Source organism: Rhinoraja longicauda, chromosome 9 (assembly GCF_053455715.1).
Source record: "Rhinoraja longicauda isolate Sanriku21f chromosome 9, sRhiLon1.1, whole genome shotgun sequence".
Lineage (NCBI taxonomy): Eukaryota > Metazoa > Chordata > Chondrichthyes > Rajiformes > Arhynchobatidae > Rhinoraja > Rhinoraja longicauda.
Window position 1 is genome coordinate 38,243,809 of NC_135961.1, and position 26,953 is coordinate 38,270,761.

General features: G+C 46.0%; 1 protein-coding gene across 1 annotated transcript; it reads left to right on the forward strand.

The window, feature by feature from the left end:
• Positions 1-300: 300 nt before the first annotated feature.
• On the forward strand, positions 301-25,095 carry LOC144596634 (plasminogen-like). Its single transcript, XM_078405211.1, is given in 14 exon segments — positions 301-447; positions 548-683; positions 2,037-2,143; positions 6,191-6,229; positions 6,232-6,304; positions 7,353-7,492; positions 10,804-10,945; positions 11,085-11,206; positions 13,855-13,996; positions 14,136-14,257; positions 16,906-17,047; positions 17,187-17,308; positions 22,676-22,866; positions 24,961-25,095. Coding segments are annotated over 13 exon segments (1,407 nt in total). The 5' UTR covers positions 301-401; the 3' UTR covers positions 22,750-22,866; positions 24,961-25,095.
• Positions 25,096-26,953: the final 1,858 nt, after the last annotated feature.

A 26,953-nucleotide genomic window follows, 5' to 3' on the forward strand; every position in this document is an offset into this window, starting at 1 on the left:
CCTCTACCACCACCCCTGGCAGGTCGTTCCAAGCATCATCACCCTCAGTGTAAGAAACCTGCCCTGCATATCTCCTTTCAACTTTGTCCCTCACACCTTAAAGCTATGCCCTCTGATCGTTGGCATTTCCCATTTCCACAGTGGAACCAGCTCAACTCCTAAGTGATGCCAACATCGAGGTGGGTTTACTGACCAGATTCATCTCACAAAAAAAATGCTCAAGTCTGATAGGTTGGGGAATGTTGGCAAGTTTGTGACCTCTTTGTTTGGAGAAGGATTCACTATCTCCAAATGCGAAGTTGCACTGTCTGCCCACGGCTGTTTGTTCAAGTACCTCTGTCAGCAGTTAAGACCCGTAGGCTTAGCAGAGGCTTCCAAGCTGTTTGAAACCTGGATTAGAAATGCTTGCTTGCATCCAACTCCTTTTCCTGATTTTGCCATGTTTTGGTGAGTAAAATTCACTAATGCGGGGGATGTTGGCGGCTTTTGTGACAAAGGAATTTGTTATAACAAAACATAAAACCGTAATGTCTTCCTTTTTTCACAGTAAGAGCTGATGCATTGAGTGGCTATGTAAAAACAGAAGGGGCTTGGATTCAATCTACCAGAGAACTGTTATACTCCGTGGTCTCTGTTGAAGAATGTGCGGTAAAATGTAACTGGGAGACCCAGTTTATTTGCAGGTAGAGTTTTCTTCCTATGAAATAGAAGACTAATAATGCATGTGTAGGAAGGAACTGCAGATGCTGACTAAACCGAAGATAGACAGAAAAAGCTGGAGTAACTCAGCGGGTCAGGCAGCATCTCTGGAGAAAAAGAATGTGACGTTTTGGGCCGAGACCCTTCTTCAGACTGAGAGCCAGGGGAATGGGAAATGAGAGATATAGACAGTGATATAGAGATATATAAAACAAATGAATAAAAGATGTGCAAAAAGTATCGATAATCAAAGAAAGGTGGTGCCCACAATGATTATACGGACAGTGAAATTGAACAGGACGACAGTGAAACTAGTACGACGACTAGGCTGGGGGAGGGAGAGGGAGGATAATGTATGACCGGTTTGTTTATATCTTTAATAACATCTCTCAGACATTTTGTACTTAGAAGCACTGGCAATTCCAAACCAGGAGTCCATAAACTGTCTGGAGGCGTGTGTGGAGTACTGAGGAGGTGCAGCAAGGGGTTAAACTCAGCCTGAAGAAAGGTCCCAATCCGAAACGTCGCCTATCCATGTCTTCCAGAGTGCTGCCTAACCTGCTGAGTTACTCCAGCACTTTGTATTCTGCGTTAAACTCAGCCCCTTCTGTTCTTTTAAAACCACCTTCTCTAACCTGCCAAAGTCCTGTGAAACAAATTACATTCCTCCCCATCTTGTGTGCAATTGGCAAACTTGAAATGTTCCAGAAGATTCCTCCCTGGAGTTTTGACAGATTTTTTTTACCCTACTGAATGCCCAGTTTTTTATGTCCTTGCTGTTGGTGGGAAGTTTTCCTTCAATTCAAGAATTAAGTAATTGACTAAAACACGAAGTGCTGGAGTGTCAGGCAACATCTGTGGAGGGGGTATACAGGCAACAATTCAATCAGTCTGCAAAAGAATCCCGAATAAAACACTGACTGTCCATTGTGTAGAAACAAAGAACTGCAGATATTGGTTTATACCAAAGATAGACACAAAGAGCTGGAGTAACTCAGCGAGTCAAGCAACATCTCTGGAGAAAAAGGATAGGTGACATTTCAGGTCGGGACTGATCTGAAGAAGGGTCCTGACCCAAAATGTTACATATCCTTTTTCTCCAGAGATGCAGCCCGACCTGCTGAGTTACTCCAGCACTTTGCGTCTTTCATTGATCGTCTTTGGCCCTGATTATTGATTTTTTTTGTTTATTATATATTAGCTGTGTGTTATTGTGTTTACAGGCCTGCAATGTGGCTGCAAGTAAGAATTTTATAGTTCCGTTGTCGGTATATATGACTATTACACACTCTTGACTTTCTTGACTCTTGCTCATCACAGTTTGATCTGTTTGCCAGAGCTTTCCTCTTCAACCTGAAGGAACAGGAATGCATCATTACAGCAGATAACAAGCATTCGCAGATGTTGGTGAGGAAAACAAACAGCATTCTTTATGAGAAAGAAGGTAAAGGAAAGTTTAAATCAGATGTGGAACAAACATATTGCAAACTAAACTCAAAGAAGTGCAAAATAAAATAGAGTCATGCAGCTCAGAAACAGGCCCTTCATTACAAATCGTTCATGCCGACTAAGATTAAGCTAGTCCCATTTGCCCAAGTTTGGCCCATTTCCCTCTTAACCTTTCTTATCCATGTGCGGCCCAAGTCTCTTTTAAATGCTGTAACAGTGCTTCAACTACCTCCCTTGGCAGCTCGTTCTGTATATCTACCACCCTCTGTGTAAAAAAAATGCCCATCAAGTTCCTTTTAAATCTTTCCTTTCTCACCTCAAACTTCTTGATTCCATTATTCTGGGTAAAAGATGCTGTGCATTTACCTGATTTCTCTCAGATTTTACACAGTTCTATACGATCTCCCCTCATCCCCCTGCTCCAATGAATAAGGTCCTGCCCAACCTCTTACTATAGCTCAGCCCCATGAGTTCGGAATGCATCCTCATAAGTCTTCTCTACTTTCTTTCCAGCAAAATGGCATCTTTGCTCTAGCAGGGTGACCAAACCTGAACATAGTACTCCAAATTCAGCCCCACCAAAGTCTGGCACAAGTGTAATGTAAAGTTCCAACTTCTACTCTGAATATCCTGATTGATGAAGGCCAGGGTAACAAAAGCCTTCTTTACCACATCTACTTCATATGCCACTTTCAGCAAACTATGTACTCATATTCCTTGTTCCCTCTGTTCTCCAATACTCCAAGGGTGCTACTGTTCACTGTGAAAGTCCAACCCTGGTTTAACTTCCCAAAATGCAATACCTTACACTTATCTGAGTTACATAAACATAAACATAGAACATAGAACATAGAACAGTATAGCGCAGGTACAGGACTTTCAGCCCACATCGTCAACAACATTTCCTTTGTCTGCACGTGGTCCATATCCCTCTATTCCCTGCATATCCATGTGCCAATGTAAAAGCCTTTTAAATGCCATTAACGTATCTGCCTCAATCACCACCCCAGGCACTCTCCATTCTCTGTGTGAAAAACGTGCCTCACATATATCCTTTAAACTTTGCTCCTCTCACATTAAAGCTATGGCCACTAACATTTGACATTTCCACCCTAGAAAAAAAGTTCCCAATCGATGCCTCTCCTAATTTTATATACTTCTGCCAGGTCTCCCCTCAATTTCCAACTTTCCAGAGAAAACAATTCAAGTCTACAACCTCTCCTTGAAGCATATACCCTCTAATCCAAGCGGCATCCTCGCAACTCTTCTGCACACTCTCTAAAACCTCCACACCCTTCCTATAATGGGGAGACCAGACCTGACCAGAAACTGTCCCTTTTCCTGCCTCATTATTTTTGCCAGCTTTCGGCCTCAGCACTTGTCCCTGAGGCTCTGTGCAGGAATTTTAACAAAGTCAACAATCAGTCAGTGCTCGATGAGTGCTTGCCCTCCCTTCCCCTCCCCTTCACTCCTTACCAGCCCTTCCTCCTCAACCATCTGCTCTCACCCACCTCCACCGCACACTATTAATGTTTAACTGGGAGAAAGTTGCAGTTTGACCAACAATTGATCGGTTGCTCGCAGCCCGGGAGGTCAAACAAACATGAGGCAGGAATTTTGAAACTCACTCTTTGGTTGTTACATTACAGATTTCAGATACAGAGAATTCCTGCTTCTATTTGTGATCGATGGCTGAGCCTGTTGTTGTTTTCCACACTTACCACTAGCCCAACATTTCCTGCATATCTATGTATCTATCAAAGTGTCTCTTAAATGTCATTATGGTACAAGTACAACACGTGCAAGACACTTGGACAGGAATGTGGGTAGGCAAGGTTTGGAGGGATTGGGACAAACGTGGGTAAATTAGATGGGTGACTAGCTTAGATGGGGCATTTTGGGCCAGGTGGATGAGTTGCATCTCCCATTCACGAATGTGAAGGGTGTTGGACTAGGGGTAAGTGTGGGAAACAACAACAAGCTTAGTCATCGATCACAAATAGAAGCTAGAATTCTCCGTATCTGAAATCCGTAATGTAACGACCAAAGAGTGTGTTTGTAAATTCCTGTGATGTGGTTGAGAAAACCGGAAAATGAGTGATTGATTGAAGAGAACAAGCCCTTTGGCCCACAGAGAAACTGACAGAGACCAATTAACCTACCATCCCGCACGTCTTTAGGATGTGTGGGAGAAAACCGGAACTTCAAAGGAAACCCACACCATCACAGGGAGAACGTGCAAACTCAACGCAGACACCCAGGATCCAACCCGGGTCTCTGGTGCTGTGAGACAGCAACTCTACCAGTGCTGTTAACACTGTGCTGTTAGTTGATTGACGTTCATTTTCAATGAAGGATGTTGAGTTATAGGACATGGAGCATGGAACAGTGCAATATAAGAACAGGCCCTTCAGCACACAGTGTCTGTGCCAACTCTGATCCATATCACTCCATTCCCTGCAAACCCACGCACATATCCAAAAGTCTCTTAAATGCCACCATCGTATTTGCCTCCACCTCCATCCCTGGCAGCACTTTCTAAGCACCTAGCACCTTCGGTTGGAGGTACCACCTTTGCCGCTTGCCATACTGAACAGCAGCACAATAGGGACTCCTTTGACAGACCCTCAGAGTTGAGAAAGACTTGCTTCCACCCTGGTCCTGAGGCGTCCGATGAGGCCAATGAGGCTCGTCCACAGATGGGGCAGTTGGCCGGATAGTCAGTGAGGTGGGGCTCTCCTTCCACCACATGGATAGGAAAGGTTTAGAGGGATATTGGCCAAATGCAGGCAGGTGGGATGAGATTAGATGGAGTATCTTGGTCGGCACAGGCTAGTTGTGCGAAGGACCTGTTTCCGTACTGTGACTCTGACTAGCATGCACCCTTTGAGTGCTACTCATGGTTCCCCCTACCGTTCCCCCGTGCTCCTTCTCCACTTTGAGCGGTCGGGGCATTTCTTCAGGGCGGGAGGCGTGGCATTGAGCCCACCCTTGAACCTCTTCCCCTGTCCTCCTGGTAATCTCTTCCCCATACCAAAGCTCAGAATGCAGTATCTGGTTCCAGATTTCATGGTTCAATTATGCTTTAATGTCACATTTATGTAGGCACAGTGAAATCTGGTATTGGGCATTACAAGACACGTAGACAGGTACATGGATAGGAAGGGTTTAGAGGGATATGGGCCAACTGTGAGCATGTGGGAATAGCTTGGATAGGCCATCTTGGTCGGCACGGGTGAGTTGGGTCAAAGGGTCTGTTTCTGTGCTGTATGACTCTATGAACCTATGGCAGCAGTTTGCACTGTCCATTGTAGGAGACTGAAGGTTACCAGGGCCTCCACACTATGGATGGTGGCCTGGGACAACCAAGGACATTAGTTTGGACTTGGTTGTGATACTCCACTAATGAGCTTCCTTCCACCCTCACTGTAATGTGGATGGAGGTTCCTTAGGACAAACATGAGGCATGAGGCCTACAGGAACGGGAGCAAGAACTCATGAGTGAAAAAGAAAGAAGAGGCACAAAACACAAAGTGCTGGAGGAACCCAGCGGATCAGGAGGGAAACGTGTGGAGGGAGATGGACAGAGTACATTTCAGGTCGGAACTTATTCAGACTGATAGGAGTAGGGGATGAGAAAACTGGGTAAGAGACATTGGGGCAGGACAAAGCCTGGCAAGTTTGGAAGGATATGGGCCAAACACAAACAGTGGGGTTAGCGTAGATGGGGCATCTTGGTCTGCATAGGCAAGTTGGGCCGCTGGGCCTGTTTCCGTGCTGTCTGTCACTATGATCTAAGAGATAGTTGGAAGAGCAGGTAAGCAGCAGGAATCACAGAGGGAGACGTGTGAGAAAGGGTCTCACAGAGCACCCTTCGGAGAGAGGACAAGTTCTTCAAAGTCGACATGCTTTGAGGAGAATTTGCATTGAACCAATAAAATGGAGTGTAAAAAGGAAGCGATCACTGAGCAATTATTGCTGCCTACATGCAACGTAATTTGTTCACACGTTTGACTGACAGGTTTATTCTCTTCTACCTCAGCTTTCCTTCTGGAATGCAAGATGAGCAATGGGATAACCTACATGGATCATCAACACAAACGCTCTCGGGAAGAACCTGCCAGCATTGGAGCAGTACGCAGCCTCACAAGCCAAAGTTTGTCATTCATCTTCGCCGCTAAAAGTCTCATAATTCTTCTTGTAAAATGACAGTATCAAAAAACACAAATAACAAATGACCTCATTCAGATTCTGTATTACATTTTGGATACCTGAGGGTTAGAAGGGCGGTGGATGGGGTGGGGGGGGGGGGGGGGGGGGGGGGGGGGAGGGGAGATGTTGAACCACATTTAACTTGCTGGTTCACCTCCTTACGTTTAAGATTTGACCAAATCTCTCACACCAAGGGGCAATGGTTTGAGGAGGAGCAAAGGGTTTCTCCACAATGTTCTGTACAGTATTTATCCCTTTATCCTGTATCTGTACACTGTGGTCAGCTTGAATGTAATCATGTATAGTTTTTTTGCTGAAGATAGACACAAATGGGTCGAGACCCTTCTGCAGACTGAGAGTCAGGGGAGAGAGAAACCTAGACAAACATTGAATTCTCCAATCTTAGGTAACTAACCCTTCTTTCCCCCCCCCCTTCTCCCCTCCCCCCACCACTTTCCCTGTGCCACACTTGGACGTGCACGCATTTCTCCCCTCCCCGTCCTGTCCCCGCTACATTCCCTCTGCTACCTTCATTCTTCACACCTCCACTATCCTTATCTCACACCTTTTGACTTTTCATCTCTACCCTTTGCCCAACCATCAGCCTTCAAACCCCACCCCCTTCACGTTTCCAGCTATCACCCCCCTGCCCCCACCACAATCAATCTGAAGAAGGATCCAAACCAAAAACATTACCTATCCATGTTTTCCAGAGATGCTGCCTGACTCGCTGAGTTACACCAGCACTTTGTGTCTTTTTTTGTAAACCAGTAGAAACATAGAAAATAGGTGTAGGGGAAGACCATTGAGCCCTTCGAGCTGGCACTGTCATTCAATATGATCATGGCTGATCATCCACCAACAGCCCCATTCTGGCTTTTTCCCATATCCCTTGATTCCCTTAGCCTTAAGAGCTAAATCTAACTGCAGTATCTGCAGTTCCTTGTGTCTCCATGGGTCTGATTACAATTTGACATTCCTTTGGCATTTAGTTACACGCCTGAAAATAGTCCATACGCCGACCTGGAAGAAAACTTCTGCCGAAATCCGGACAATGATACAACAGGACCCTGGTGCTACACCAAAGATCCATTCAAGCGATGGGAACACTGCAATATTCTGAACTGTGAAGGTACAGGCATGGGGGTTGCTCGGTATACTGTAGGCAGTGGTGAGAATGGGAGAAGACTGCTTTCCAGCTGAAGACAGAGGGTAAGCAGGTGGCAAAGTGCTCCACAGCCGTTCTCATGAAATGAAGTGGGAGAAGTTGTGGATGACAACAGGCTGCTGGACGTGATATATATGTTTGTGTGTGTTTGTGTGTATATATGTATGTATGTATGTATGTGTGTGTTTTGTGTGTGTGTGTGTGTGTGTGTGTGTGTGTGTGTGTGTGTGTGTGTGCAGAGTGAGTGTTTTTATCATCATATGAATTGAAACGGAACAATGAAAATCTTATTTGCAGCAGCAGTACAACAGATTTGTAAACACAGTACCCAATAGATAATACAATAAACAAAAAGACATAAAAAGTCAATAAGTTAAAAAAGTCCAATATAATGTATAGGAGCAAATGGAAATGCCAGTCAAAGCTGATCTCCTGAGTATGATTTTGGAACAGCTTTTACATTCTCAGCTGACAAGATTACACAGAAACCACAAACAGCAAAACTAGGTCTTGGTTACAGAATGGAGGTTACAGAAAGACTTAATTGGGTAACAAACTAGGTGTTGATTACAGAATAAAATGATTATCCACAAGTCTAACAGTTGACAGTAAATGCAATTTTCTGTTACAATGATGGGTGCATGCTATAACATAATCAATGAAGTCCCTGAAACTTGGGCATTGTCACTATTGATTTCTATATCTCTACTTTTAGGCTTTGTCTGCGGTTCCCTGTCACCACATTAGCACAAACCACATCCCTATTTACCAGTTATTAGCCCTCACTATTCTTTTCCCTACAACACAATGCAAAAACAAAACTAAGCCCAAAGTCCTAATGCAAACAAGGCAGTTTGGTTGGAGTTCGTAGTGTTTGGAGTGGGGGGGATTGCAGAATATTACAGGAGCAGTTTAGTAATACCCATCTGCAAATGGATTTCAAAATAACATTGAGCAAGCAGTTTGCCATTAAGGATTAAGTGCCATATGCTGCTAGGATAAACAGACTGGGTGGGAGACTGGGTGCTAAGAGGTATATTTTAGCAACTCCAACCCCCATTTACAGGAAGTACTACATTTTAAACTTTTTTTCACATTTTTCACTTTTAATTTCAAGTTTTTGTGTACCTTGACTGTTGGCAGATCAGTTGCGAAAAAAACACTTAGGGACCGAAAATGTTGCGAAAAAAGAACTTATTGAACCTACATTTTTAAAGTAGTATTTATTTATTGCAAGTCACTTAACATACACAGATCAGCATGGGGCCCCTAGTAGAGAGATGATGTGTAATTTTTTTCACAAAGATTCTCACAGATCCTGCGGTCAATAACATGGAGGTCATTTTCTCCCCACCCCCACCCCGTTCTGACGATGTTTTGCCAGATTGCAAGATTGGTATCGGGGAGCTGTGCTCGTGGGGCCCCGGGCAAGTGCCCATCAGGCCCATGCGTTAAGACGGCCCTGCTTCCTGTAAATGGGGGTTGGAGTTGCTAAAATATACCTCTAACACCCAGTCTCCCACCCAGTCTGTTTATCCTAGCAGCATATGGCACTTAATCCTTAATGGCAAACCGCTTGCTCAAAGTTATATTGAAATCCATTTGCAGATGGGCATTACCGCTCCTGTAATATTCTGCAATCCCCTGGCAGCCTTGGTGGAACATTCTGGTACTGTTCGACTCCTCATGGAGGCCGTGACTCTGTTAGGCCGGCAAAATGAATAATCCTGAAAGGGTCTGGAACCAAGGGTGCTAGAAAATCGGTGGAGGACCTGTACAAGATATAAAGGAGATGTGCGGGATGTTTTTTTACACAGAGGGTGTCTGGAATGTGTTGCCAGGGATGGTGGTGGAGGAAGATAGGATAGTGGCATTTAAGAGGCTAATGGATTTGCAACCGATGGAGGGATATGGATCATGTACAGGCTGAGAAGATTAGTTTAGCTCGGCATCATGTTCAGCACAGACATTGCGGGCCTAACGGCCTGTTCCTGTGTTTTACTGTTCTCTGTGTAGCCTCAGCATTGCAATGCGTTGCTTCATTAACCATATAACCATATAACAACTACAGCACGGAAACAGGCCCGTTCGGCCCTACCAGTCCACGCCGACCACTCTCGCTGACCTAGTCTCATCTACCTGCTCTCAGACCATAACCCTCTAATCCCCTCTTATCCATATACCTATCCAATTTACTCTTAAATAATAAAATCGAGCCTGCCTCCACCACTTCCACCGGAAGCCCATTCCATACAGCCACCACCCTCTGAGTAAAGAAGTTACCCCTCATGTTACCCCTAAACTTTTGTCCCTCAATTCTGAAGCTATGTCCCCTTGTTGGAATCTTCCCCACTCTCAAAGGGAAAAGCCTACCCACGTCAACTCTGTCCGTCCCTCTTAAAATTTTTAAAACCTCTATCAAGTCCCCCCTCAACCTTCTACGCTCCAAAGAATAAAGACCCAACCTGTTCAACCTCTCTCTGTAGCTTAAGTGCTGAAACCCAGGCAACATTCTAGTAAATCTCCTCTGTACCCTCTCCATTTTGTCGACATCCTTCCTATAATTTGGCGACCAGAACTGCACACCATACTCCAGATTCGGCCTCACCAATGCCCTGTACAATTTCAACATTACATCCCAACTTCTATATTCGATGCTCTGATTTATAAAGGCAAGCATACCAAACGCCTTCTTCACCACCCTATCCACATGAGATTCCACCTTCAGGGAACAATGCACAGTTATTCCCAGATCCCTCTGTTCCACTGCATTCCTCAATTCCCTACCATTTACCCTGTACGTCCTATTTTGATTTGTCCTACCAAAATGCAGCACCTCACACTTATCAGCATTAAACTCCATCTGCCATCTTTCAGCCCACCCTTCCAAAAGGCCCAAATCTCTCTGTAGACTTTGAAACTCTACTTCATTATTAACTACACCACCTATCTTAGTATCATCTGCATATTTACTAATCCAATTTGCCACACCATCATCCAGATCATTAATGTAAATGACAAACAACAGTGGACCCAACACAGATCCTTGGAGTACTCCACTAGACACTGGCCTCCAACCTGACATACAGTTGTCAACCATTACCCTCTGGTATCTCCCATTCAGCCATTGTTGAATCCATCTTGGAACCTCACTATTAATACCCAACGATTTAACCTTCTTAATCAACATTCTCTTTCTCTTTCTCCAAGCCCCCAACATGTGCAATTCCTCAGTAGTGAAGCAGGTGCTTTTGTTTCCTCTTCCGGTACTGTAGAGGTCGAGACGTATTGCTACACAGGCAAGGGCCAAGCCTACCGCGGGATCCTGGCGACCACCATTTCTGGTAAGGTCTGTCAACAATGGAGCTCTTTGGTCCCACACAATCACATGAGGACCCCGGAGAATTATCCCTGCAAGTAAGTGGTCCGGCCATTCCCCTTTCCTAACTTCACCCCTGACCATTTTATTCAGCCAACTGTCGGGTCGAGTGGAATTCACCGGGCAAAGGCAGCGTTGGCAGATTCCTTCTCCTCACTGCTCTCCTGTCCATTACAGAGGTCTCGAGGACAACTATTGCCGCAACCCGGACAACGAGAAGGAGCCTTGGTGCTACACAACCAACCCAGAGGTCCGATGGGAGTATTGTCAAGTGCCAAAGTGTGGCATCTCCCTGGCAGGTGAGATGCCCACTTTCATCCTCCGCATGAAGAAGGGTCCAGCCCAAACCTTCACCTATCTATCTACTCCAGAGATGCTGCTTGACCCTTCTTGAGGCAGCGCCTCCGGTGGGTCCCTTTCATGGTGGTGGATCAGTATATGTAATGGCCTTGTCCACGAGTCTCTGTAGATTCCTTCGTTACTGGGTGTTTGAGTTGCTGAACTAGGCCATGATGCAACTCATCAGAGTGCTCTCCACCATACACCTGTAAAGGTTCAATAGAATGTATGGGACAGGTTTGGAGGGATATGGGACAAACACTGGCAGATGGGACATGTTGGTCGGTGTGGGCAAGTTGGGCCGAAGGACCTTTTTTCACGCTGTATGACTATGACTATGAGTAGGAAAATAACTGCAGATGCTGGTACAAATCGAAGGTATTTATTCACAAAATGCTGGAGTAACTCAGCAGATCAGGCATCTTCTCAGGAGAGAAGGAATGGGTGACGTTTCATGTCGAGACCCTTCTTCAGACTGACTATGACTATGAGTGGTCATTTGATATATTGAATCTCCTCAATCTTCTGAGGAAGTAGAGGCATTCATGCAACCAGTCTGTATTCAGTAGACAGAATAATTTACCTTGTGAAACTGGCAAATAGAAGTAGAGAGTTGATGTGTAATTTTTTTCACAAAGATTCTCACAGATCCTGCGGTCAATAACATGGAGGTCATTTTCTCCCCACCCCCACCCCGTTCTGACGATGTTTTGCCAGATTGCAAGATTGATATCGGGGAGCTGTGCTCGTGGGGCCCCGGGCAAGTGCCCATCAGGCCCATGCGTTAAGACGGCCCTGCTTCCTGTAAATGGGGGTTGGAGTTGCTAAAATATACCTCTAACACCCAGTCTTCCACCCAGTCTGTTTATCCTAGCAGCATATGGCACTTAATCCTTAATGGCAAACCGCTTGCTCAAAGTTATATTGAAATCCATTTGCAGATGGGCATTACCGCTCCTGTAATATTCTGCAATCCCCTGGCAGCCTTGGTGGAACATTCTGGTACGGTTCGACTCCTCATGGAGGCCGTGACTCTGTTAGGCCGGCAAAATGAATAATCCTGAAAGGGTCTGGAACCAAGGGTGCTAGAAAACCGGTGGAGGACCTGTACAAGATATAAAGGAGATGTGCGGGATGTTTTTTTACACAGAGGGTGTCTGGAATGTGTTGCCAGGGATGGTGGTGGAGGAAGATAGGATAGTGGCATTTAAGAGGCTAATGGATTTGCAACCGATGGAGGGATATGGATCATGTACAGGCTGAGAAGATTAGTTTAGCTCGGCATCATGTTCAGCACAGACATTGCGGGCCTAACGGCCTGTTCCTGTGTTTTACTGTTCTCTGTGTAGCCTCAGCATTGCAATGCGTTGCTTCATTAACCATATAACCATATAACAACTACAGCACGGAAACAGGCCCGTTCGGCCCTACCAGTCCACGCCGACCACTCTCGCTGACCTAGTCTCATCTACCTGCTCTCAGACCATAACCCTCTAATCCCCTCTTATCCATATACCTATCCAATTTACTCGTTAATAATAAAATCGAGCCTGCCTCCACCACTTCCACCGGAAGCCCATTCCATACAGCCACCACCCTCTGAGTAAAGAAGTTACCCCTCATGTTACCCCTAAACTTTTGTCCCTCAATTCTGAAGCTATGTCCCCTTGTTGGAATCTTCCCCACTCTCAAAGGGAAAAGCCTACCCACGTCAACTCTGTCCGTCCCTCTTAAAATTTTAAAAACCTCTATCAAGTCCCCCCTCAACCTTCTACGCTCCAAAGAATAAAGACCCAACCTGTTCAACCTCTCTCTGTAGCTTAAGTGCTGAAACCCAGGCAACATTCTAGTAAATCTCCTCTGTACCCTCTCCATTTTGTTGACATCCTTCCTATAATTTGGCGACCAGAACTGCACACCATACTCCAGATTCGGCCTCACCAATGCCCTGTACAATTTCAACATTACATCCCAACTTCTATATTCGATGCTCTGATTTATAAAGGCAAGCATACCAAACGCCTTCTTCACCACCCTATCCACATGAGATTCCACCTTCAGGGAACAATGCACAGTTATTCCCAGATCCCTCTGTTCCACTGCATTCCTCAATTCCCTACCATTTACCCTGTACGTCCTATTTTGATTTGTCCTACCAAAATGCAGCACCTCACACTTATCAGCATTAAACTCCATCTGCCATCTTTCAGCCCACCCTTCCAAAAGGCCCAAATCTCTCTGTTGACTTTGAAACTCTACTTCATTATTAACTACACCACCTATCTTAGTATCATCTGCATATTTACTAATCCAATTTGCCACACCATCATCCAGATCATTAATGTAAATGACAAACAACAGTGGACCCAACACAGATCCTTGGAGTACTCCACTAGACACTGGCCTCCAACCTGACATACAGTTGTCAACCATTACCCTCTGGTATCTCCCATTCAGCCATTGTTGAATCCATCTTGGAACCTCACTATTAATACCCAACGATTTAACCTTCTTAATCAACATTCTCTTTCTCTTTCTCCAAGCCCCCAACATGTGCAATTCCTCAGTAGTGAAGCAGGTGCTTTTGTTTCCTCTTCCGGTACTGTAGAGGTCGAGACGTATTGCTACACAGGCAAGGGCCAAGCCTACCGCGGGATCCTAGCGACCACCATTTCTGGTAAGGTCTGTCAACAATGGAGCTCTTTGGTCCCACACAAACACACGAGGACCCCGGAGAATTATCCCTGCAAGTAAGTGGTCCGGCCATTCCCCTTTCCTAACTTCACCCCTGACCATTTTATTCAGCCAACTGTCGGGTCGAGTGGAATTCACCGGGCAAAGGCAGCGTTGGCAGATTCCTTCTCCTCACTGCTCTCCTGTCCATTACAGAGGTCTCGAGGACAACTATTGCCGCAACCCGGACAACGAGAAGGAGCCTTGGTGCTACACAACCAACCCAGAGGTCCGATGGGAGTATTGTCAAGTGCCAAAGTGTGGCATCTCCCTGGCAGGTGAGATGCCCACTTTCATCCTCCGCATGAAGAAGGGTCCAGCCCAAACCTTCACCTATCTATCTACTCCAGAGATGCTGCTTGACCCTTCTTGAGGCAGCGCCTCCGGTGGGTCCCTTTCATGGTGGTGGATCAGTATATGTAATGGCCTTGTCCACGAGTCTCTGTAGATTCCTTCGTTACTGGGTGTTTGAGTTGCTGAACTAGGCCATGATGCAACTCATCAGAGTGCTCTCCACCATAACCCTGTAAAGGTTCAATAGAATGTATGGGACAGGTTTGGAGGGATATGGGACAAACACTGGCAGATGGGACATGTTGGTCGGTGTGGGCAAGTTGGGCCGAAGGACCTTTTTTCACGCTGTATGACTATGACTATGAGTAGGAAAATAACTGCAGATGCTGGTACAAATCGAAGGTATTTATTCACAAAATGCTGGAGTAACTCAGCAGATCAGGCATCTTCTCAGGAGAGAAGGAATGGGTGACGTTTCATGTCGAGATCCTTCTTCAGACTGACTATGACTATGAGTGGTCATTTGATATATTGAATCTCCTCAATCTTCTGAGGAAGTAGAGGCATTCATGCAACCAGTCTGTATTCAGTAGACAGAATAATTTACCTTGTGAAACTGGCAAATAGAAGTAGAGAGTTGATGTGTAATTTTTTTCACAAAGATTCTCACAGATCCTGCGGTCAATAACATGGAGGTCATTTTCTCCCCTCCCCCACCCCGTTCTGACGATGTTTTGCCAGATTGCAAGATTGGTATCGGGGAGCTGTGCTCGTGGGGCCCCGGGCAAGTGCCCATCAGGCCCATGCGTTAAGACGGCCCTGCTTCCTGTAAATGGGGGTTGGAGTTGCTAAAATATACCTCTAACACCCAGTCTTCCACCCAGTCTGTTTATCCTAGCAGCATATGGCACTTAATCCTTAATGGCAAACCGCTTGCTCAAAGTTATATTGAAATCCATTTGCAGATGGGCATTACCGCTCCTGTAATATTCTGCAATCCCCTGGCAGCCTTGGTGGAACATTCTGGTACTGTTCGACTCCTCATGGAGGCCGTGACTCTGTTAGGCCGGCAAAATGAATAATCCTGAAAGGGTCTGGAACCAAGGGTGCTAGAAAACCGGTGGAGGACCTGTACAAGATATAAAGGAGATGTGCGGGATGTTTTTTTACACAGAGGGTGTCTGGAATGTGTTGCCAGGGATGGTGGTGGAGGAAGATAGGATAGTGGCATTTAAGAGGCTAATGGATTTGCAACCGATGGAGGGATATGGATCATGTACAGGCTGAGAAGATTAGTTTAGCTCGGCATCATGTTCAGCACAGACATTGCGGGCCTAACGGCCTGTTCCTGTGTTTTACTGTTCTCTGTGTAGCCTCAGCATTGCAATGCGTTGCTTCATTAACCATATAACCATATAACAACTACAGCACGGAAACAGGCCCGTTCGGCCCTACCAGTCCACGCCGACCACTCTCGCTGACCTAGTCTCATCTACCTGCTCTCAGACCATAACCCTCTAATCCCCTCTTATCCATATACCTATCCAATTTACTCTTAAATAATAAAATCGAGCCTGCCTCCACCACTTCCACCGGAAGCCCATTCCATACAGCCACCACCCTCTGAGTAAAGAAGTTACCCCTCATGTTACCCCTAAACTTTTGTCCCTCAATTCTGAAGTTATGTCCCCTTGTTGGAATCTTCCCCACTCTCAAAGGGAAAAGCCTACCCACGTCAACTCTGTCCGTCCCTCTTAAAATTTTAAAAACCTCTATCAAGTCCCCCCTCAACCTTCTACGCTCCAAAGAATAAAGACCCAACCTGTTCAACCTCTCTCTGTAGCTTAAGTGCTGAAACCCAGGCAACATTCTAGTAAATCTCCTCTGTACCCTCTCCATTTTGTCGACATCCTTCCTATAATTTGGCGACCAGAACTGCACACCATACTCCAGATTCGGCCTCACCAATGCCCTGTACAATTTCAACATTACATCCCAACTTCTATATTCGATGCTCTGATTTATAAAGGCAAGCATACCAAACGCCTTCTTCACCACCCTATCCACATGAGATTCCACCTTCAGGGAACAATGCACAGTTATTCCCAGATCCCTCTGTTCCACTGCATTCCTCAATTCCCTACCATTTACGCTGTACGTCCTATTTTGATTTGTCCTACCAAAATGCAGCACCTCACACTTATCAGCATTAAACTCCATCTGCCATCTTTCAGCCCACCCTTACAAAAGGCCCAAATCTCTCTGTAGACTTTGAAACTCTACTTCATTATTAACTACACCACCTATCTTAGTATCATCTGCATATTTACTAATCCAATTTGCCACACCATCATCCAGATCATTAATGTAAATGACAAACAACAGTGGACCCAACACAGATCCTTGGAATACTCCACTAGACACTGGCCTCCAACCTGACATACAGTTGTCAACCATTACCCTCTGGTATCTCCCATTCAGCCATTGTTGAATCCATCTTGCAACCTCACTATTAATACCCAACGATTTAACCTTCTTAATCAACATTCTCTTTCTCTTTCTCCAAGCCCCCAACATGTGCAATTCCTCAGTAGTGAAGCAGGTGCTTTTGTTTCCTCTTCCGGTACTGTAGAGGTCGAGACGTATTGCTACACAGGCAAGGGCCAAGCCTACCGCGGGATCCTGGCGACCACCATTTCTGGTAAGGTCTGTCAACAATGGAGCTCTTTGGTCCCACACAAACACACGAGGACCCCGGAGAATTATCCCTGCAAGTAAGTGGTCCGGCCATTCCCCTTTCCTAACTTCACCCCTGACCATTTTATTCAGCCAACTGTCGGGTCGAGTGGAATTCACCGGGCAAAGGCAGCGTTGGCAGATTCCTTCTCCTCACTGCTCTCCTGTCCATTACAGAGGTCTCGAGGACAACTATTGCCGCAACCCGGACAACGAGAAGGAGCCTTGGTGCTACACAACCAACCCAGAGGTCCGATGGGAGTATTGTCAAGTGCCAAAGTGTGGCACCTCCCTGGCAGGTGAGATGCCCACTTTCATCCTCCGCATGAAGAAGGGTCCCAGCCCAAACCTTCACCTATCTATCTACTCCAGAGATGCTGCTTGACCCTTCTTGAGGCAGCGCCTCCGGTGGGTCCCTTTCATGGTGGTGGATCAGTATATGTAATGGCCTTGTCCACGAGTCTCTGTAGATTCCTTCATTACTGGGTGTTTGAGTTGCTGAACTAGGCCATGATGCAACTCATCAGAGTGCTCTCCACCATACCCCTGTAAAGGTTCAATAGAATGTATGGGACAGGTTTGGAGGGATATGGGACAAACACTGGCAGATGGGACATGTTGGTCGGTGTGGGCAAGTTGGGCCGAAGGACCTTTTTTCACGCTGTGTGACTATGACTATGAGTAGGAAAATAACTGCAGATGCTGGTACAAATCGAAGGTATTTATTCACAAAATGCTGGAGTAACTCAGCAGATCAGGCATCTTCTCAGGAGAGAAGGAATGGGTGACGTTTCATGTCGAGACCCTTCTTCAGACTGACTATGACTATGAGTGGTCATTTGATATATTGAATCTCCTCAATCTTCTGAGGAAGCAGAGGCATTCATGCAACCAGTCTGTATTCAGTAGACAGAATAATTTACCTTGTGAAACTGGCAAATAGAAGTAGAGAGTTGATGTGTTGATCAAAATGATGTCAAGATCTTGCCATGTTTACTTTCAAGGCCTGTGGATGAGGGTGGACCCACTGATTGTTACAGGGGCAATGGCATTGCCTACCGTGGAACCACTTCTGTGACTCGGTCAGGGAAAAGATGCCAGGACTGGGATTCCATGGTACCACATAATCACAGCAAGACTCACAGCAAGTTTCCTGACGCGTACGTGCATACAGAAACACCAACCTCTTCTCGGACTCAGCGAAAGAGATAGCAGAACTTAAAAGCATTCCTCACAACCTGAGGGTATCATAGCCCAAAGTTACTGGTTCTGGATGCCCCATTACAGGAAGGATGTGGTATGTAGGTTAATTGGCTGGGTAAATGTAAAAATTGTCCCTAGTGGGTGTAGGATAGTGTTAATGTACGGGGATCGCTGGGCGGCACGGACTTGGAGGGCCGAAAAGGCCTGTTTCCGGCTGAATATATATGATATGATATGATGATGTGGAGACTTTGGAATGGGTACCAAGGAGGTGCCTGGATTAGAGGATATTATCTACAGGAGAGATTGGACAGACTTGGATTGTTTTCTCTGGAATAACAGAGGTGGCAGGTATTCCTGATAGAAGCAGGGCAAGTGTTTCACAGAGAGGGTGGTGAGTGCCTGGAACACGTTGCCAGGCATGGTGGTGGATGTAGATGCAATGATGGCATTGAAGAGATTTTTGGATAGGCACATAGATATGCATTGGGTGGAAGGATATGGATTATGTAGATATAGATTTCCTTATTGATCAGGTAGATGAGATGGTCTTGGCATCAGGTTCAGCACAGGCTTTGTGGGTCAAAGGGCTGTTCTTGTGCTGTACTATTCTCTATGAAATCTGCCAGAGGAAGGTCCTCAAAATGTCTGATGAGAACAGCTCTGGGGTCGTTATAGTAAGAGAGAGAGAGATTTGCTCTGGGGATGTCTTTGGCACTCTGAGAGGGGCAGGTGGAGCTTGCTTTAAGCTCCACTGCAAAACGGCATCCCTGACAGCACAGCATCCTCTCAGTGAGTGCCTGGGCTACGTGCTCAACTCCCAGGACTGGGACTGACTCTCAGAAATGAGGGTGTACATATCGACTTGTGTCTTGAATGGTATTCAGTGAGCTGTTAAAATCAGCAAAGCAGGGTGCTGTATGTACTGGCACCCTCCCTCTGACCACTGTAGGTCCACAGGCAGAGTTGTACTACACTGGACTATCACACAGACAATCTCACATCTCAAAGGGATCTCCCGACCTGCTTTTTCCGCACATCCCACCTCGAGCTCAGTATTTTCTGTCAGCTTCACTCTTCTCACCATCTCTTTAATGGATTATCCTGTCTTGTTCCTGTACCCCACCCTCTTTCATCTACCCCTTTCACCTATCCCCTCCATCCGCCCCTGCCATCCTGTATTTGTCTTCTATGGATCCCCTCCCCTCATCTGTATCCACCAATAACTTGCCAGGATTTGCCCTGTCCCCACCTCTTTCCCAGCATTCTCCCCCCTACTACAATCAGCCTGATGAAAGGCCCGACCCTAAATGGCCGTCTGTGATCTCCAGAGATGCTGCCTGATCTGCTGAGTTACTCCAGCCTTTTGTACCTATCTGTGATCTCCAGAGATGCTGCCTGATCTGCTGAGTTACTCCAGCCTTTTGTACCTATCTGTGATCTCCAGAGATGCTGCCTGATCTGCTGAGTTACTCCAGCCTTTTGTGTCTTTTTGCCTTATCCTGGAGTCCCGTGTTCGTTCTGTCTCACTCCGTGTTATTTCTGCCCTGGCTTCCATTGTTTCATGAAATGTAAACCACCCTTTTTAATAGTTAAACAGGGAATATCATGCAGTTACCAAATAATGAAACACAATAAGTTAACTAAAAAGGCAATACGAGGAGAAAAGATGAGGTACGAGGGTAAACTAGCCAATAATATAAAGGAGGATAGCAAAAGTTTTTTTAGGTACGTGAAGAGGAAAAAAATAGTCAAGGCAAATGTGGGTCCCTTGAAGACAGAAGCAGGGGAATTTATTATGGGGAACAAAGAAATGGCAGACGAGTTAAACCGTTACTTTGGATCTGTCTTCACTGAGGAAGATACACACAATCTCCCAAATGTTCTAGGGGCTGGAGAACCTAGGGTGATGGAGGAACTGAAGGAAATCCACATTAGGCAGGAAATGGTTTTGGGTAGACTGATGGGACTGAAGGCTGATAAATCCCCAGGGCCTGATGGTCTGCATCCCAGAGTACTTAAGGAGGTGGCTCTAGAAATAGTGGAAGCATTGGAGATCATTTTTCAATGTTCTATAGATTCAGGATCAGTTCCTGTGGATTGGAGGATAGCAAATGTTATCCCACTTTTTAAGAAAGGAGGGAGAGAGAAAACGGGTAATTATAGACCAGTTAGTCTGACATCAGTGGTGGGGAAAATGCTGGAGTCAATTATAAAAGACGAAATTGCTGAGCATTTGGATAGCAGTAACGGGATCGTTCCGAGTCAGCATGGATTTACGAAGGGGAAATCATGCTTGACAAATCTACTGGAATTTTTTGAGGATGTAACTAGGAAAATTGACAAGGGAGAGTCAGTGGATGTGGTGTACCTCGACTTTCAGAAAGCCTTCGACAAGGTCCCACATAGGAGATTAGTGGGCAAAATTAGGGCACATGGTATTGGGGGTAGGGTACTGACATGGATAGAAAATTGGTTAACAGACAGAAAGCAAAGAGTGGGGATAAATGGGTCCCTTTCGGAATGGCAGGTAGTGACCAGTGGGGTACCGCAAGGTTCGGTGCTGGGACCCCAGCTATTTACGATATACATTAATGACTTAGACGGAGGGATTAAAAGTACCATTAGCAAATTTGCAGATGATACTAAGTTGGGGGGTAGTGTGAATTGTGAGGAAGATGCAATAAGGCTGCAGGGTGACCTGGACAGGTTGTGTGAGTGGGCGGATACATGGCAGATGCAGTTTAATGTAGATAAGTGTGAGGTTATTCACTTTGGAAGTAAGAATAGAAAGGCAGATTATTATCTGAATGGTGTCAAGTTAGGAGGAGGGGGAGTTCAACGAGATCTGGGTGTCCTAGTGCATCAGTCAATGAAAGGAAGCATGCAGGTTCAGCAGGCAGTGAAGAAAGCCAATGGAATGTTGGCCTTCGTAACAAGAGGAGTTGAGTATAGGAGCAAAGAGGTCCTTCTACAGTTGTACCGGGCCCTGGTGAGACCGCACCTGGAGTACTGTGTGCAGTTTTGGTCTCCAAATTTGAGGAAGGATATTCTTGCTATGGAGGGCGTGCAGCGTAGGTTCACTAGATTAATTCCCGGAATGGCGGGACTGTCGTATGTTGAAAGGCTGGAGCGATTGGGCTTGTATACACTGGAATTTAGAAGGATGAGGGGGGATCTTATTGAAACATATAAGATAATTAGGGGATTGGACACATTAGAGGCAGATAACATGTTCCCAATGTTGGGGGAGTCCAGAACAAGGGGCCACAGTTTGAGAATAAGGGGTAGGCCATTTAGAACGGAGATGAGGAAGAACTTTTTCAGTCAGAGGGTGGTGAAGGTGTGGAATTCTCTGCCTCAGAAGGCAGTGGAGGCCAGTTCGTTGGATGCTTTCAAGAGAGAGCTGGATAGAGCTCTTAAGGATAGCGGAGTGAGGGGGTATGGGGAGAAGGCAGGAACGGGGTACTGATTGATAGTGATCAGCCATGATCGCATTGAATGGCGGTGCTGGCTCGAAGGGCTGAATGGCCTACTCCTGCACCTATTGTCTATTGTCTATTGTCTATTGTCTATTGTCTATTGTCTATTGTCTATTGTCTATGTCCTCCTCAGATATTTAACAACCTATAGGGGTGTACAAAATTATGAGAGGAATAAATCAGGTAAACGCACCAAGCTCTTGGTTCCCAGAGGAAAGGAATCGAGAACCAGGGAACTTAGGTTTAAGGTGAGGGGGGAGAAAGATTTAATGGAAACCTGAGGGGCAACTTTTTACACAGAGGGTGGTGGGTGTATGGAACAAGCTGCCAGGGGAGGTAGTTATGGCAGGTACTATTGCAACTTTTAAGAAACATTTAGATAGGTACATGGACACAGTAGGTTTAGAGGGATACTAGTCCAAGTAGACCCGTTCGGCCCAAACCTCTCCTGCATTGGTGCAGCACCCTCTCCTCCCCCCTCCCCCTCCCCTCTCCCCCTTCCCCCAACCCCCCCCCCTCCCCCCACTCCCCCCTCCCCCCTTCCCTCCTCCCCTCCCTCCTCCCCTCCCCTTTCCCTCCACCCCTCCCCCTCCCCTCCCACACGGTAGAATTACTGCCGTACAGCGTCAGAGACCCAGGTTCGATCCTGACTACGGGTGCTGTCTGTACATTCTCCCTGCAGCTTGCGTGAGTTTTCTCCGGTTGCTCTTCTTTCTTCTCACACTCCAAAGACATTCAGGTTTGTAGTTTAATTGGCTTTTGTAAAATTGTAAATTGACCCTAGGGTGTGTAGGATAGTGGTAGAGTGCGGGGTGAGCTGGTTGGCATGAACTCTGTGGGCTGAAGGGCCTGTTTCCATGCTGTATCTTTATACTAAAGTAAACTAGATCCCCATCATCCATCTTGAATGTGAGGTTGCGATTTTCAGACTCCTGTATGTTCTTCCCAATCTTTGATTCTTTTCTCCCTGTCAATCCACAGGGGACTGGTTAACAACTTTTGTCGAAATCCTGATGCCGATAGGTTTCCTTGGTGCTTCACCACCAACCCGTTAGTCCAATGGGAGTATTGCCGGATCTCAAAATGTGATGCCACACAGAGTCAACCTTCCACTTTAAGACCCACTGTGATACCAAGACCGGAAAGTGGCAACGTTCCCACAACATGACCAGGTAACCAGAGCAACTTTATGTTAGGAAGGAATGGTTTAAACCAAAGATAGACACAAAAAGCAGGAAAAACTCAGCGGCTCAGGCAGCTTCTCTGGAGAAAGACTAGATGATATTTCAGGTCGAGACCCTTCTTCAGACTGAGAGTCAGGAGAAAGGGAAACGAGAGATATAGACGATAATATCGAGGGATATATAGAACAAATTAATGAAAGATATGCAAAAACTAAAGATGATCAAGGAAAGGTGGAGCCCACGCTGGACCATGCGAGGTGATAACAGGTTATGCAGACAGTGAAACTCTACAGAATGACAATGAAACTAATATGACGACCAGGGTGGGGGAGGGACGGAGAGAGAGGGGATGCAAGGGTAATTGAAGTTAGAGAAATCAGAATTCGTACTGCTGGGTTATAAGCTACCCAAGCAAAATATGAGGTGCTGTTCCTCCAATTTGCATTTGGCCTCACTCTGACAATGGAGGAGGCCCAGGACAGAAAGGTCAGAAAGGGCATGGGAATCCAGCATCCAGTATCTGGACAGAATTCATCCTGACATCTCAAAAACGGCGTCCAAATACACAACATTGAAGATGCTGCAAACATGAAATTAAAATGGTTGGGCCCTGGGGTGTGTTGTGGAACAGAGGGATCTTGGAGTACAGGTACATAGCTCCCTAAATGTGACGCCAAAGGGGTGATGAGGACGGCTTTTGGCACATTGGCCTTCATCCATCAGGGTATTGAGTATAGAAAGAGGGACGTTATGTTACAGTTGTACATGACATTAAAATAATATTTGAAAGACATGGACTGGTCTAGAGGGATATGGGCCATATATAAGTCAGGATCAGTCAGGTTTCTGATGCTGTGAGGCAGCAGCTCTACCAGTTATGTCACAGTTCCGCCTTTTTAAACATCTTATCTTAAAGATGACACCTACATTAATGCAACACTCTTTCAGCACAGGCCTTCCTTAGCTTTGAACTGCAGCCTTAACGTAGAATATTTAGTTTTGTGGGACCGAAGATAGACACAAAATTCTGGAGTACCTCAGGGGGTCATGCAGCATTTCTGGAGAAAAGAAATAGATGACATTTTGGATCGAGACCTTTCTTCAAACTGAGACTCAGTCTGTCTCAGTCTGAAGAAGGGTTTCGACCTGAAACCTCATCTATTCCTTTTCTCCAGAGATGCTGCCTGACCCCCTGAGTTACCCCAGCATTTTGTGTCTATCTTCAGTGTATACCAGCCTCTGCAGTTCCTTCCTACACATGAAAGTTGGGATGTTATGCTACAGTTGTGCAAGACATTGGTGAGACTGCACTTGGAGCACAGAATTTAGTTTGGGTCACCCTGCTGTAGGAAAGATGCCATTAAGTTGGAAGGATACAGAGAAGATTGACCAGAATGTTGCCAGAACTCAAGAGCCTAGCTATAGGGAGAGGTTGGGCAGGCTAGGACTTTATTCTTTGGAGCAGGAGGATGAGGGGTGATCTTAGAGAGGTGTATAACATTTTGAGGGGAATAGATAGGGGGAATACACAGTAGGGGAATTAAGAACCATAGTACGTAGGTTTAAGATTAGAGGGGAAAGATTTAATAGGAACTTGAGGGGCAACATTTTCACCCAGAGGGAGGTTGATATATGGAACAAGCTGCCAAAGGAAGTAGTTGAAGCTAACATTTAAAAGATATTGGACGGTACATGGATTGGAAAGGTTTAGACAGAGTGGAAAGGTTTAGTAGAAACCTGATGGGCAACCTTTTCCACACAGAGGGTGATGGGAATATGAAACGAGCTGCCAGAGAATGTAGACACAAAAAGCTGGAGTAACTCAGCGGGACAGACTGCATCTCTGGAGAGAAGGAATAGGTGACGTTTCGGGTTGAGACCCTTCTTCAGACAATGTAGTCGGGGAAGGTACTATAACAACAGTTAAAAGATATTTGGATGGGTACATGGATAGGAAAGGCTTAATAGGAACCTTAATAGGACGGGTAATTTTTTTCACAAAGATTCTCACAGATCCTGCGGTCAATAACATGGAGGTCATTTTCTCCCCACCCCCACCCCGTTCTGACGATGTTTTGCCAGATTGCAAGATTGGTATCGGGGAGCTGTATCGCGGGACCCGATCCACCACATCATCCGGCAGGACCTGCCAAGCATGGTCGGCAATGCACCCCCACAGCCACCGTAGCTACACAGTCCAGACTCACCCCGATGCGGGACTGGAGAGCAACGTAAGTTGCGTGCCACTGCGAGAACGGGTCGGCGCAGCAGTGTAGGAAATGCGCGCCGCTCCAGCTGTTCAGCCCCACCCTTCCACGTGCCTATCTAAAGCCACCCATGCAGGGGGCTTCGCAGAGCTCGGAGCAGGGGTGGGTGGGTGGGGGGCAACCGGGGTCTCCGGGTTGGGAGGTAGAGGCAGTCTACCCAGGTGTGCAGGGCCAGCAGCAGAACGATGGGCCGAAGTCCCACCTTCACTGTTCTCTCATATGCTCTTCCTTCCATTCAGTGTTATATCAAGGGTTCGTCAATGAGCAGCAGTGGTGAAGGAGCCGGTGTCCTGGCAATTCATTCTGGCCTTTAGGTTCACACTGATGCTCTCTTTGCAATCCTGCTTACCCCATGCAACATGCAGACTTAGGCAGCAGTGATTTCTTTGCCTCGTAGTCTAGGCTGCAAAGTGCTGTCTTCCTACCTCACTGGCCACTCACCTTGCTCCTTCTCCTATCAACCTTTTCATCCCTGTTCCTGAAAGACCGGAGGTGTGGCTGTGATTCAGCTTCAGAATGGATGACTGGACGCAGGGTCCATGGGGACCAGAGTTGTGTCATTATACTTCCACAGGGGCATTTCTCTGGGTGTGTACCCTGAGAATATCGAACAGTACAGCCCAGGCCCTCGGCCCACAGTGTCTGTGCCGAAGACGATGCCAAGACCAACTCCTGTCTGCCTGCACAAGATCCATATCTCTCCACCCCCTGCATATCAAAATGCCTTTCCAAAGCATAAACACCACTATCGTATCTGCTTCCACTACTACCCCTGGCAGTGAATTCCAAGAACTCACCACTCTCTATAAAATACATGCCCTGCACATCTTTAAACTTTGTCCCTCACATCTTAATGCTATGCCCTCCCGTCTTTGAGCACCCTAGAGCAAAAGGTTCTGACATGTCTTCCCAATCTATGTCTCTCATAATTTCATGCACTTTTATCAGGTCACCCCTCAGCCTCCAACACACCAGAGAAAACAATCTAGGTTTGGCCAATCCAACACCCGCAGTGAGACGCTCCTTCAATTCCTGCCTCTTTGCACATTTCCTTTGCATCAAACAATGCAGATGCCACTTTACAAACGAAAATACAAAGTATTGGAGTAACTTAGTAGATCAGGTGCATCCCTGGAGAATATGGATAGGCAACACTTTGGGTTGGATCCTTCTCAAGACTGAAGAAGGGTCCTGACCTGAAACATTGCCTATCCATATCCTCCAGAGTTGCTGCCTGACCCGCTGAGTTACTCCAATACTTTGTGTTTTCCTTTGCTTCAGAATTGGGCAGAAACCTTCGGATCCGGACCTCTGTGCCTATATATCTCATCTCTCTCAGTATCATTTAGGACTCTATCTCTTTGACTAAACCTGATCACCTCCCTTAGTACCTCTTCACCTGGTTCCGGTACCTAAGTTCAATACATAATGAGGCAACTTGAAATGTTTTTAACTGCATTGCTTCATTATATATAATGCAAAGTTTTGTCACTGCTTGACTAAAACAGTCATGTTTAAATACAGCATTGCAGAAACCCAGACAGTGATCTCAACGGTCCATGGTGTTACACAACAGATCCAGCTAAAAGATACGACTATTGCGATGATATTCGCCCATGCGGTAAATTCTATTTCTGTACTAACTCTGTGCACCCATCATAATTTATGTTAACCAATAATTCTATGTGCATGAATTATTTATGAAACATAGAACAGTATACCATAGGAACAGGCCTTCTGCTCCACAATGTCTGTGCCGAACATAATGCCAAGATAAACTAATCTCCATTGCTTGCACGTGATCCATA